This window comes from Caenorhabditis briggsae, assembly GCF_000004555.2.
Source record: "Caenorhabditis briggsae complete genome, chrI, whole genome shotgun sequence".
NCBI classification, from domain to species: domain Eukaryota; kingdom Metazoa; phylum Nematoda; class Chromadorea; order Rhabditida; family Rhabditidae; genus Caenorhabditis; species Caenorhabditis briggsae.
Window position 1 is genome coordinate 891089 of NC_013489.2, and position 13488 is coordinate 904576.

At 37.4% G+C, this 13488-nt stretch overlaps 3 protein-coding genes and 3 non-coding genes across 6 annotated transcripts in view; 4 read left to right on the forward strand and 2 right to left on the reverse strand.

The window, feature by feature from the left end:
- Cbr-uev-3 overlaps nt 1–1834 on the forward strand; it is a gene marked incomplete at both ends in the record, with an annotated part of 4353 nt that extends 2519 nt beyond the window's left edge. Inside the window, 3 exons of the mRNA XM_002646449.1 lie at nt 619–804; nt 1078–1183; nt 1605–1834. Of these exons, the coding sequence (XP_002646495.1) occupies nt 619–804; nt 1078–1183; nt 1605–1834 (522 nt within the window). The remainder of the gene's footprint in view (nt 1–618; nt 805–1077; nt 1184–1604) is intronic.
- Nucleotides 1835–2096: 262 nt separating this feature from the next.
- Nucleotides 2097–2169, forward strand: CBG28667. The gene has a single exon. It is a non-coding gene (tRNA).
- Nucleotides 2170–2667: 498 nt separating this feature from the next.
- CBG19478 lies at nt 2668–11066 on the forward strand (the record flags this gene model as incomplete). Its single annotated transcript, XM_002646450.1, has 14 exons — nt 2668–2710; nt 3094–3144; nt 3569–3842; nt 5338–5442; nt 5567–5634; nt 5811–6089; nt 6144–6281; nt 7136–7412; nt 7772–7932; nt 8413–8524; nt 8635–8864; nt 9045–9210; nt 9972–10042; nt 10852–11066. The coding sequence occupies 14 exons, from the start codon at nt 2668–2670 to the stop codon at nt 11064–11066; spliced, it is 2190 nt and encodes a 729-aa protein (XP_002646496.1).
- Nucleotides 5685–5756, forward strand: CBG28916. The gene has a single exon. It is a non-coding gene (tRNA).
- CBG28456 lies at nt 8952–9024 on the reverse strand. Its single transcript has one exon. It is a non-coding gene (tRNA).
- Nucleotides 11067–11304: 238 nt separating the features above from the next.
- On the reverse strand, nt 11305–13147 carry CBG19479 (the record flags this gene model as incomplete). The annotated part of the gene is made up of 4 exons (XM_045236648.1): nt 11305–12135; nt 12184–12907; nt 12954–13013; nt 13077–13147. 4 exons carry the CDS (start codon nt 13145–13147, stop codon nt 11305–11307), a joined length of 1686 nt encoding a protein of 561 aa, XP_045096787.1.
- Nucleotides 13148–13488: the final 341 nt, after the last annotated feature.

Consider the following 13488-nt stretch of genomic DNA (forward strand, 5'->3'; position numbering starts at 1 on the left):
GCCGCGAGCGGAGGCTCCGCGCCTCTTCCTTAAAGCGTATCTCAAAAGGGCGCGTTTGCATCAAAAAGTTGTCAACTACAAAAACGAAGCCTTATAACTGTTTAATGCACTGGTTTTTGAATCATTCAAAAATGTGAGTTTTGAAGAAAGTTATACTCAAAAACCCTCTCTAATTTAACTTAAATGTTTAAACGCCTACAAAAGCACTTTAAAATTTTTCAAATCTTCTGAAATTAGGATAGTGTACTAAACAAGTTATGAGCTTCATTTTTGTAGTTGACAACTTTTTGATGCAAACGCGCTCTGACGAGATTCGAGACGTGGAAAGTGCGCGCCTCTTTTGGCACCACCCTTTTGCCGCGTGAGGAGGCTCTGCGCCTCTTCCACGCGACGTATCTTATCAGGGCGCGTTTGCATCAAAAAGTTGTAAATTACAAAAACGAAGCTCTATTATTTTTTAGTGCATTATCCCAATTTGAGAATATTTGAAAAAGTTTGAAGTGCTTTTGTAGGCGTTTAAACCTTTTTGAGTATAACTTATTTCAAAATTCGAATTTTTGAGTGATTCAAAATGTTGAAAAATTCCAAAAATTCAGAAATTTCAAAAAATGATTTCAGATCGATGAAAAAACGAAACAACAGCTCGTCTATGCGACATTAATTCCACCGAAAGGGTGCATTTTCGAAGGAGGCACTTATTTTTTGAAAATCGCATTTTATGTGCATCCGAAGTTTAATTATGTGCTTCCGCATGTTCAGTTTAGGACGATGATGTTTCATCCGAATCTTTCGAAATATGGAGCGGTGAGTAGTACTGTAGGGTTACTGTAATTAGATATAAGTAATGGTAGACGTACGGCAGGTCTGATTTAGGATGTGTTTTTGTGAGATTACTGTAGGATTATTATAACTTTATGATGTTCTTATAGCCAGGCGATTACTGTAGGAGTAGGAGCTTTAAAGAAGTTACAGTAATCGTGTTAGGATTCCTGTAGGGTTATTGTAGTTTGAAGAAGTATTGGCGGGATTACTGTAGAATTACTGTAGGTACGCATAATTACAGTAGTACATTTTCAGTTTGACGTACGTCAACTAATCGATTCCACGTGGAATCACAAATCGTCACTAGCCGACGTCTACAAGTGGATCGTCGAACAGATGGTGGATTTAAAGAGAATAATAGGTAGCTCTTTTTTTAAGCTAATGTATCTCGGCTCCTGTAAGAGATATTAAAAAGTGGTCAACTAATAAAATGTTGGAAATTTTATAAAAAACATTTCATCAGTTGACAACTTTTTGATATCTCTGATAGAAACTGAGATAAATTGGCTCAAAAGTGCAAGCAGAGGGTGGCGTTCTACAGTCGGTCATTGGGGTGCGATCGCGTAGCTCAGTTATCTCGACTCCTTTAAAAGATATCTGAAAGTGGTCAACTGATAAAATGTTTGAAATTCAATGATAAAAATTTTATCAATTGACTGTTTTTTGATATCTTTTGCAGGAGCCGAGATAAATCAGCTTAAAGTTGACACACATTGAAAAAAGGTTTCTTTGGATTCTTGGAATTTCCAAAAAAGTAATAATTCAACATCTGAAATTTTCAGCCACCAAACCACAGAATCAACTAGAAGACATGGCGCAACCGGATATCGCTATTTTAGCATCTGAAAATTGGAAAATTTTTGAAAAAATCGCACGGGAAATGGTGATCAAAATGGCTGGCGGTTCATCGCATCAATCCTTATTTCATTCGGCAAAAATGCGAAAATATTATTCCGAAGAGTACGGTTATATGAATCCAGATGATAATGATGAAATTGATATCTTTAATTGATTAATTAGATGTGCAATTGTATTTATTGATTTTTGTCTAAATTTGATCTCTATGTTGTATATATTTTCTTGTTTAAATGAATAATACTGATTGTATTTATCACAAAGTTTTCAGGAATCCAGAAATTCAGAAAATTCAGAGAAATCCAAAAAATAGGAAAAAGTAAAATTACACACTCTCACTTTTCCTCTTCCTCCCCCCTCTTCTTCCTCCCCCGCATCTCTCCACTACATAAGCGCCCTCATGCCATCTAATCAAATGTGGCCGCGTGGCGCAATGGATAACGCGTCTGCCTACGGAGCAGAAGATTGTAGGTTCGAATCCTGCCGTGGTCGAAAACTCTTTTGGCTGTTTTGTTTTGTGTTTACAATACACAATGGCTTAATTTTTCTGTGATAAACTATGCAATTTAAGTACCAATGGTGCTCAATGACCGAAGTGAATTTAGAGCGCACTTGCACATCTTTATTGGTGGTCCCTTAACCTGTCAAAACATCAGAGAGACTATAGTACAAACAAATCTCTTCTTGAGCTCTTCTTCTTCTCCCCCCATTTATTGACCCATCCATTTCTCTCTCTAATAATTGACCCGTGTCTTTCTGCTGTCTCTATTCAAATATGCACCATTTATGGGTGTTGGAATCTCGTCTTCTTTTTCTTTTTGTATATGTTTGCACACGAACTAACTCTCTGCATACGGTAGGGCGGGTAGGGGGAACACTTTTGACCTCCTTCAGTCAGGTTTACCGGTTCTTCTTTACTAACTTTTTTTCTCTGTATTGTGGACCCATTTTAAAAGGATTGTCAGGATTCTTGTGCGAATTCCAAAAACCATGAAACTGCTCCTGAAGTTGTTATTGGTTCCTATGCTGTTGGGTAAGTCGGCTCTTTGACAAAATTTCAGCATCATTTTTAGGATTCTCCCAACCGGCAAACTTTGAGCCCAAATATCTCATTTCCTTTAATAGATATCAAAAAGTTGGCAACTAACGAAACTTTTATCAAATTATCAGTAATATTTTACTAGTTGACCACTTTTTGATATCTTTCACAGGAACCGAGATAATGCGACTCAAAGTTAAAAGCTTCTGTAAATTGAGCCAAAGTGTAGTTCAACTTTTATCTCGGTTTATGTAATAGATATCAAAAAGTTGTCAACTGATAAAATGTTGAAAGTTTTATTTTTTTATAGTTTGCTAATTGACAAAATTTTGGTACCATTTTTTTTCTAAAAATATGAAGTTTAATTTTTTTTTCAGATATCAAGATTCATGCGTTGCCCAGCAGTGGTGGCTATTTTCGGAATGAAGGTTGGTCATTTTCCTCAAACCTCCTTACTTTGAGATACCGTAAACACTCTAATAGAACGCCACCCAAACTTTCAACTTTGATATAGTTTATCTCAGTTTCTGTGAAAGATATCAAAAAGTTGTCAACTGATAAAATGTTGATGACATTATGACTAACACTTTGCCAATTGACCACTTTTTAATATCGTTCACAGGAAATGAGATAATTGAGCTCAAAATACAGGTATATGATGAGATACGCGGGCGCACCTTACCACTTGCCTTGAGCTCAATTATCTCAGTTCCTATAAGAGATATCAAAAAGTTTTCAATTGATAAAATATTTATTAGATTATCAGTAACATTTTATTGGTTGATCACTTATTGATATCTCTCATAGGAAATGAGATATAAAGGGTCAAATTTAACGAGATCAATGTTCCAGACCCCCACCTCGTCAACTCCACTCTCCCATCGCACCTCCCAACAACATCTGCTCCACCACCAACATCCTCAATTCCAATTCTGAAACCCGACACGTCATCACCATGTGATTTGATCGAAGAAGCGGCCGCTCTCCATTGTATTGGACCACTTGTCGACTATGCGGCAGATCTGTCGAACAACGTACTTCATCCGCCACTGAGTGCCGTTGAGATGACTTGTGACAAGTATAATCAGTATATGATGTGTACACAGGGTGTTCGACCAGATTGCAGGTATAAGCCCTAATGAGGGAAAATCGGGTCAAAATATTCGTTAAGTTTTTGAAAAATCTTTTAAAAAAATCTCAAAAACCTCTAATTTTAATGGTTTAAAAAATGGGTTAAAATTGGTCCAAACGCTCTGAAAGTTAGCAAAGTTTATAGATCAAAAATAGAGCTTCATTTTTGTAGTTGACAACTTTTTTGTACAAACGCGCTCTGATGAGATACGCTAGGTGGAAGAGGTGCGCCTCTTTCGGCACCACCCTTGGCGCTGTGCCTCCGCGCCTCTTCCACCCGGCTTATCTCCTTAGGGCGCGTTTGCATCAAAAACTTGTTAACTACAAAAATGAAGCTCTATAATTGTTTAGTGCACTGGTTTTTGAATCATTCAAAAATGTGAGTTTTGAAGAAAGTTATACTCAAAAACCCTCTCTAATTTAACTTAAATGTTTAAACGCCTACAAAAGCACTTTAAAATTTTTCAAATCTTCTGAAATTAAGAAAGTGTACTAAACAAGTTTGGAGCTTTATTTTTGTAGTTGACAACTTTTTGATGCAAACGCGCTCTGATGAGATACGCTAGGTGAAAGAAGTGCACCTCTTTCGGCGCTACCCCTCCGCACCATGCGTCGTATCTCAGCAGGGCGCGTTTGCAGCAAAAAGTTGTTCACAAAAACAAAGCTTTATAATTGCTTAGTATAATGTGCAAATTTGAATGTATTCGAAAAAGTTTAAGGTGCTTTCGTAGGCATCTAACCTTTAAAATCAATTTTTTTGGGTTTTTTTGGGTTTAACTTTCTTCAAAATGCGAATTTTCGAATGATTCGAAAACCAAACAATAGCTCAAATATTCATAAATTATAACTTTTCTAAAAAACGCACTGCTGAAGACAATTTGACAAAATTTTTCCGATTTTCGATCGCTACTTCTCTCCGGCGTGTGTTGTTGAGTGGCTCACGCTTCCGTTTGTCGTTGAATATGACTTTTAAGAATAATATATAATAATAACATTTACACACAGGAGTTTCTGTGTAAACATGGGGATAAGTACAGTACCGGACAAAAATACCAAATGTTTTGGCCGAGGGACCCAAAAAATTATAAGTTTTCAAGTTTAGGAGCCTACAAAGGCGTTCAAACCTTCTCAAATTTTTTGAAACTTTGCCAGAATTTTGCGTGAGACTAGAATTTTATTTTGTTAATTGACAATTTTCCTGTACAAACGCGCCCTAATGAGATATGCTACATGCCGCGCCAAGGGAGGTGTGCTTCCTTACATGGGGCGTATCTCATCAGGGCGCGTTTGCACAAAACAGTGGTCAACTAACAAAATGAAGCTCTATTTTTGATCTATATATTGTGAAAATTTGAATAAATTCGAAAAAGTTTGAAGTGCTTTTGTAGGCGCCTAAAGTTGAGAACTTTTTGACTTCAAATTTCTAAAAAAATCATATTTTTGACCGGTTTGAAAAGTGAAATTAGTTGTAAGAATCCCAATATTTTCAGACAATCTCGTGCGCCAAACATTGAATTCATGTACGAAACGATTTGTGAAGAGAAATTCGCGGCAATAATGAAAGAAGAGAAGGCATGCTTGTTGGAGGTTGAGAAGTAAGTTCTCTCTCTTTTTCCCCCTTTTTTCTCTCCGTCTCTTCTCCTCCCACACTCTCTCTTCCTTTTCTCCTCCAACATGCTGTGAATCATCTCTCTTCTCTTCTAACATTTTGGTTTGCAGTGACAAAAACGTAAAAGAGTGCTTTGTGAACAAGACGAACACACTGCGTGACGAGACGCCAGACACTGGTGAGTGTGCCCCCCTTTCCTATACGACAAACGTCACGCTGTGCAAATGTGGCTGAGTGGTCTAGTGGTATGATTCTCGCTTAGGGTGCGAGAGGTCCCGGGATCGATCCCCGGCTCAGCCCACTTACTTTTTTCTTCTTTTTTCAGTTATTATTTCCAACTTTTAACAATTTCAGTTCCCACCCCAACACAGAACTATGAGTGTACAGTAATCCAGGCCTATGTGGATTGTCTTATTGAACGGGAAGAAGCCACCTGTCGTGATGCGGTGAAGATTGAAATTTCGTTTTTGTCAATGCTCGCGAAACGGAATTCAGAAGCCAGATGTGAATTGAATACCGATGCGACGAAGGCTAGACCAAAAGCGCAGCCATTGGAAGAATGTGATACTCAGGGAAATTGTAAATGTAGACTTCCCGGATATTATTATGAAGCTGCTAGGAAGAAATGTTTAGGTAATCGGGATTACTGTAAATTTGTAAAAGATTCTAAAAAAAAAAGGTTTTCAGACGTCGACGAGTGTGAATCGCTGTCTTCTGGATGCTCTCAAAAGTGTGTCAATCTTCCGGGAACCTTCGAATGTACCTGTGATCAGAGATTCTATAAATTGGCAGCTGATAATAGATCATGTGAGAGGATAGATCAGTGTAAGTTGATTTTCTTTGTAGAAAAAGGGTTTACTTGGAAATTGAAGAGGTGGGTAAGAGGCTGCCGCTCACCCTCCCGCAGAGACAGCGACGGCGCCCCTTTTTCATTGAGTTTAGGTCGCCGTCGCCGCTTTACACGTTTGGCCTAGCGGGTAGTGCCTTTGCCTATCAATCTCAAGACCAAAGTTCAATTCCCACCTAGCCAGTATATTTTTTGTTTTTTGTGAGGAGCTTTGTGAGATAGAGAAAATTATTTTTAAAGCGATTTTAGCTATTTTAAAAAGTTGAAGATTGATTTTCGGGAGTTTTTTTTTGAAATTTTTCTAGATATTCCGGCAATTCAGTTTTTTTTTTGTTTTTTTTAATTTTTTATATTTCTAAATTCTCTAAGAATTTTTCCGAGTTCGTTTTGAAACTAACGAATTTCGTTGTTTTTCTGGACTTGTAACTTTGAGCTAACTTATATCGATTTCTGTGAGATATATCAAAACGTAGTCAACTAACAAAATGTTTATCATAATATCAGAAACATTTTATTAGTTTTTTTTTGATACCTTTTATAGGAAGCGAGATAAATTGGCCTAAAGTCAGCGGTCAATAAGATGTAGCTCAACCTATACCTGCACTTTGTGCTCAATGATCTCGGTTCCTGTAAAAGTTATCAGAAAATGATTAACTGATAAATTGTTTGTAATGTTATGATAAACGTTTTATTAATTGACACCTTTTTGATATCTCTTACAGGAGCCGAGATAAATTGGCTCAAAGTTAGGGAGTCATTCTATTAGACTGTTTGCAGAAACTGCAGGAATTTACTTTTGAGCATTTTCACCAAACTCAAAAAAAATTTCCAGCTCCAATGTGGTTATTCTTTGCACATGGCCAAAGTGTTTGGAACATCTCAACCGATGGAAAATCGTTCCAACTCCAGCGTGCCGGACTTCAAAAGACCGCCATGATCGACATCGATGTCAAGGAAAACCGTTTATATTATGCAGATATTGGAGCGAATGTAATCGAAAGAATGAACATTGAAGGAACATTCCCACAGGCAGTTCAACGATTTGATGTTGATGGTTTAGAAGGAATCGCTGTCGATTGGATTGGAAGAAATTTGTATAGTTTGCGAAGGTTAGTGTTTGAGCTCAATTATCTCAGTTCCTATAAGATATATGAAAAAGTTGTCAACTGATAAAATATTGCTGATAATGAGACAATCATTTAATTAGTTGACAACATTTTAGTATCCCTCTTAGGAACAGAGATAATTGAGCTCAAAAGGGGCAAGAGTGGGCAGCAGGCGCTTGGCAGCGCGCTTTTTAAGCTTAATTATCTCGGTTTCTATTAGTGATATCAAAAAGTGGTCCACTAATAAAATGTTGCTGGTAATGAGATAAACATTTTGTTAGTCAGCAACTTTTTGATATCTCTTACAGAAATCGGGGTAAATTGGTTCAAAGATAAAGTGACCTAACTTTTGCATATTACAGAGAAGACGTGCTGGTGCAAAGTCTAGATGGGCGGTTCCGTCAATCTGTTTATAAAAATGTGATGAAATTGCCAAGATCGATTGCTCTGCTTCCAGCAAAAGGAATCATGTTTGTTACTGATTGGTCGGCGAATGCATTTATCGCTGCTGCTTCTATGGATGGTAAGTGTTGTTAACTTTAATCCCGTATATCTCATTTTTTGTAAGAGTTATCAAAACGTTATCAACTGATACAATGTTTGTCATAATATAAGAAACATTTTGTCTGTTGGCAACTTTTTGATATCTTTCACAGTGTCCGAGATAAAGAGTGCAAGAGTAGGCGGCAGGCTGTCGGTTGCCTAGCCTAGCCGCGCGCACTCTTTATGCTTAATTATCTTGGTTCCTGTAAAAGATATCAAAAAATTGTCAACTAACAAAATGTTTATCGTAATATCACCAATATTTTATCAGTTGGCGTCTTTTTAATATCTTTTACAGGAACCGAGAGAAATTGGCTCAAAGTTGGGGAGTCATTATTATATTGTTTACGGTACCTTGTCTAGTTAATGTTCTAATTTTTCTAGTGAACGCTTTGATTTCTACACCAATTAAAGAAACTCAAATCATGCTACTTGATATTTGAATATAAGTTTTTTTCAGGATCCCACTTCCGTAAAATCGTCACCGAACGCATCACCTGGCCAAATGCAGTTGCCGTCGATGTGTTTGCGGAGAAAATTTACTGGGCTGACGCTTTTCTGGATACTATTGAGTAAGTTTTTCTTGTGTAAAATTTCATGCTCTTTTGAATGCTGTAAAAATCAAATCAATAGCTAAAAAATGAAGCGAGTTATGAGCATTTCCACAACCTGTCATTTTCAGGTCAGCCAACATGGACGGCACTGGTCGTCGCATTATCATTGCTGATGCCGGATCCGTACCCCACGTATTCGGTCTCGCCATTGCCGATGATTTCCTCTATTGGACCGATTGGACGTATCGTGGAATTCTGAGAGCTAATAAGCATAACGGAGAGAATATTACGGTATTGGCGCAGACCGCATTGCTGCCGTACTCGTTGAAAGTGTTCCATAAGACATTGCAACCAGAGGGTAGGATTTTTTGAGGTTTCGAAAAAATATTCATTAAAAGTTGTGTTACATACAAAAAAATGCTTGAAAAACAAAGCAAAAAAATTTCGACCACGGCAGGACTCGAACCTGCAATCCCCAGATTCGAAGTCTGGTGCCTTATCCATTAGGCCACGCGGCCACACACTCCCCTTTGTTCAGAAACGTCAACATGTGCGACTCGCGGCTGCGACCAGTTGTGTTTGTTGGGTGAAAACGGCGCGGCGACCTGTGCGTGTGGAGAGGGTTTCGACCTACAGACAGATGGAAAAAAATGTCGTTCGAATTGTACCGAATCACAAATCGAGTGTGGAGGAGCTGATCCAAAGTGAGTTTCCTGTATAAAACTTGGATCCTACTCATTTTCATATTTTCAGAAAGTTTTGAAAAAAAAGTTTTTTTTTTCAAAAATTTTTTTTTGAAATTTGAAAACTTTTTTTTCTATGTGAATAATTAGATAAGATAATTGATGAACAAATCAGTCTGATGTAAAACTTTATGATCTTTTTAATGGTATAAAAACCAAAACGCTAGCTAAGAAATGAAGACAGTTATGAGCGTTTTTCTGTAACCTGTCACTTAATTAACTCGACTTACCTTTGTTAGTTAATTGAAGTTTAGAAATTAGGACAATTGAAATTCAATTGTATTTAGTCTTGTGTAAAATTTCATTGTCTTTTCAATGGTATAAAAATCAAACATTCAGCTAAAAAACAAACCAAGTTATGACAGCTTTTGTATTACATTGCCTTTTCTAGATCATAAATCTTCTTTAGTCAGCTGACTACAAACTACAAACTACCGTATTTTTTTTAATCATTATCAAACAACCTGGTGTAAAATTTACTGCTCTTTCTAATAATATAAAAATCAAAAGGCAAGCTTAAAAATAAAGCAAGTTATGAGTGTTTTTCTGTAACCTATTACTTAATTTGCTAACTCAACTTTATCACCTAATTAAAGATCAGAAATTCATAAGTTTAAAAATTTCAATTTTATATAAACTTATGTAAAATTTTATTGTCTTTTTGATGGTATTAATTCATAAGTCTAGCTAAAAAATGAATTAAGTAATGAAACATCTTTCAGGTGCATCTCAAAAATCTATCTTTGTGATGGCTTGGCTCAGTGCTCGAATCAAGCGGATGAATTGAAATGTCGTGAGTGTTTTTATGGATTTTTATGTAAAATAATACGTTCTTTCGAATGGTGTAAAAATCAAATTTCTGGGTTGAAAATGAAGAAAGTTATGAGCATTTTTCAGAAACCTAAGCGTAGTTTTGTACTAACTTTGTTGCCCAATTAAAATTGAGGAACTTTTTGAAAATGCAATTGTGGTTTACAGTAATATGTAACATTCTATGCTCTTTCCAGTGGTATAAAAACTAGAAAGCTAGCTGAAAAACTAACCAAGTTATGATTGCTTTTGTAGTTCTTACCTGTTCTAGTTCTTAAGTGTACTGTCAGTTAGGACTACAAACACTACAAACTACAGTGACGTTTTTTAGCTACACAGTGTTGTGTAAAATTTTATGTTCTGTCAAATGATTAAAGAAAAATAAGAAGCCAGCTAAAAAATGAATCAAATTATGATCGTTTTTGTAGTACCTACCGTTTCTAGTTCTTTAGTCACCTGACTACAAACTACAAATTGTTATTAATCTTTTAGTTAAATAATCCCGATGTAAAATTTTATGCTCTTTCGAATGATATAAAAATCAAACCCGCTAGCTAAAACACACACCAAGTTATGATTGCTTTCGTAGTACTTATATTTTCTAGTTCTCAAATGTGCTTTAAGAAGCTAACTACAAAGACTACAAACTGCAGTTCATTTTTTTTCATAACAACAGTTTTGTGTAGAATCTCATGTTCTTTCAAATGGTAAAAAAACCAAAAAGCTAGCTAAAATATGAAGAAAGTTATGCGCCTTTTAAGGCTTACAGTTCAAACTTTGAAAATTTTTCAGCTCCTCGAATCTGTCTTCCCGGGCAATTCCAATGCCATGACAATCGAAAGTGTCTACCACCAGGTGGTCTTTGTGATGACGTCGCAGATTGTGCAGATTCCTCAGATGAGCTGTACTGTCCGCATAAAACAACGCCACGCGGAGAATTCGTTTTGAATTCGCCGACGTCGTCAAGGAAGGAGAGAAGTGCTGATTATCAGGATAATCATTTGTAATTATTCAATTAATAATTTTTTTCTGTTTCATTTTTTTTCATTTTCTCAGGTCTCAATGCTATATTTTTTCTCGAAATAATACAATTTTATAATTTTAAAATCTTCCATTTTTCTGAGTTTCTGAATTTCTGAATTGCAATCTCTAATCGAGAATCTATTACTGTTGGATTCTAGGAGTTTCTAAAGTGAGAATCGGAAAATTTCTCAGCTTCTCGTTCTGAAAGTGCAAACAAAAGCTTCATTCAAAAAGAATCGTTTCAAGAGTTTCAGAATCAAAGTAAGAATAAAGAAGATTAAAACATTGGCTGGCTACTTCTCCACCGCAATATCGAAACGTCCGACAAAGGTTCTTCAACAAGTCTTCTATTTTCTCTTTCTGTTTATTATCGAAAGTGGCAGATTTTGTACAACGAAGTATTTGATCTACAAGCCCTTCCGCGCGGTTCCGTTGTTCCGAGCTCAGCCGATCACCGTACTTTTCGAGTGCCCGTTTCACTTGATACACGTGATCTACAAACGCGTCTATGGCATTCGCCTTGTCTATTCGTTGAGCATCCTCTTTTTCAAACTGTTTAGCTTCTTGGACCATTCGATCAATATCTGCCTGCGATAGTCTTCCCTTTTCATATTGGATAATAATACTATTTGAACTACCAGAACCCCTATCTTTAGCAGTGACATTCAGAATCCCATTTGCATCGATATCAAAAGTCACATCAATTGTCGGAGTTCCCCGTGGCACTGGTGGGATTCCACAGAGCTTGAAATATCCGAGTTTATGGTTGTCTTCAATCATAGCTCGTTCTCCTTCGTAGACGTAGATGTCCACACCTGTTTGATTGTCATAAACTGTCTTGTACGTCTTGGTAGCATTTGCTGGGATACGTGTATTACGATTGATAACATTGCTCATTCGTCCTCCAACAACATCGGTTCCCAAACTCAGAGGAGTCACGTCATAGAGGACGACGTCCTTGATGGTGTCATCTCTGACTCCAGAGAGGACTGCAGCTTGAACGGCAGCTCCGAAAGCAACCGCTTCATCTGGGTTGATAGAGCAGTTGAGTTCCTGGAAACCTTCATTCGAAATAGCCTAGAGCAATCGCCAAAAACTTACCTTCCCATTAAAGAAGTCTCTGAGCAACTTCTGAATCTTCGGCACCTTCGACGATCCTCCCACCAACACAATCTCATCAATCTTGGTTTTATCTATCTCGCTATCCTTCAACGCCCTCTCCACAGGCTCCAACGTCTTCTGGAACAAATCAGCGCAGAGTTCCTCAAATTTGGCTCGAGTGATTTTCGATTTGAAATCGATACCATCAACCAGCGACTCAACTTCTACAGTAGCATCGGTTTTGCTAGACAACGTGCGCTTGGCATGCTCACAGGCGTCGCGAAGACGACGAATGGCGCGTGGATTCTCAGAAATGTCTTTTCCAGCCTTTTTCTTGAATTCTGTGATAAAGTGTTCAACTAGTCTGGAATCAAAGTCCTCTCCTCCAAGCCAGTTCTTAATGTCATGTTGGACGGTTTCATCGTCGAAACGACGTCCGATAAGACGTTTTGCGTTGGAAACTGTGTTTTCTGGATTACGAGACGCTTGATCCTTGGCAGCGTCACCAATAAGTCGTTCAGTTTCATTGAATGCCACATAGGATGGTGTGGTTCGGTTTCCTTCGAAATTTGCAATGATTTCGATCTGAAAACCAGGGGAATTGAAGATGAGACCCTCAAGACACACCTTTCCATTCTGATAAACCCCAACACATGAGTTTGTAGTTCCCAAATCGATTCCAATCGATCTGCTTGAAGATATATTAACACCTGATGACCATTCTCTGAAATCGATCATTTTCTAAATATAAGACTGAAAAAAAGAACTACAGCTGAGTCAAGGCTTGCTTCAAGTCTCCAATGATATCCTCGACGTTTTCGATGCCAACACTGTAATTTGAAAATTTTGGATTTCGAAAAAGATTCCAAAAAACTTCTAGAAACTTTTCTCACCTGAATCTCAAAAGTCCTGGAGCCACCGATGGTCCGTTCTCATCCCGAAGAAGTTGTTTGCCATGAGACATTGATAATGGATGCTCGATTAGAGATTCAGTACCACCCAATGATACAGCATGGACGATGAGTTTCAAGGACTGCAACAAGTACGCTTTAATCAAACTTTTTTATCTTGGCTAGATGAAAAAATACAGAGAAGTTGTCAACTACAAAAACGTAGTTATAGTTTTGAGCGATACAGTAATCAAATTTGAGCTCAATTCCCCTGGTTTTCAGATCGAAATCATCGCAAATTTCGAAGGAAACCGAATCACTCCATCCTATTTGGCATTCAATGAAACTGAACGACTTATTGGTGACGCTGCCAAGGATCAAGCGTCTCGTAATCCAGAAAACACAGTTTCCAACG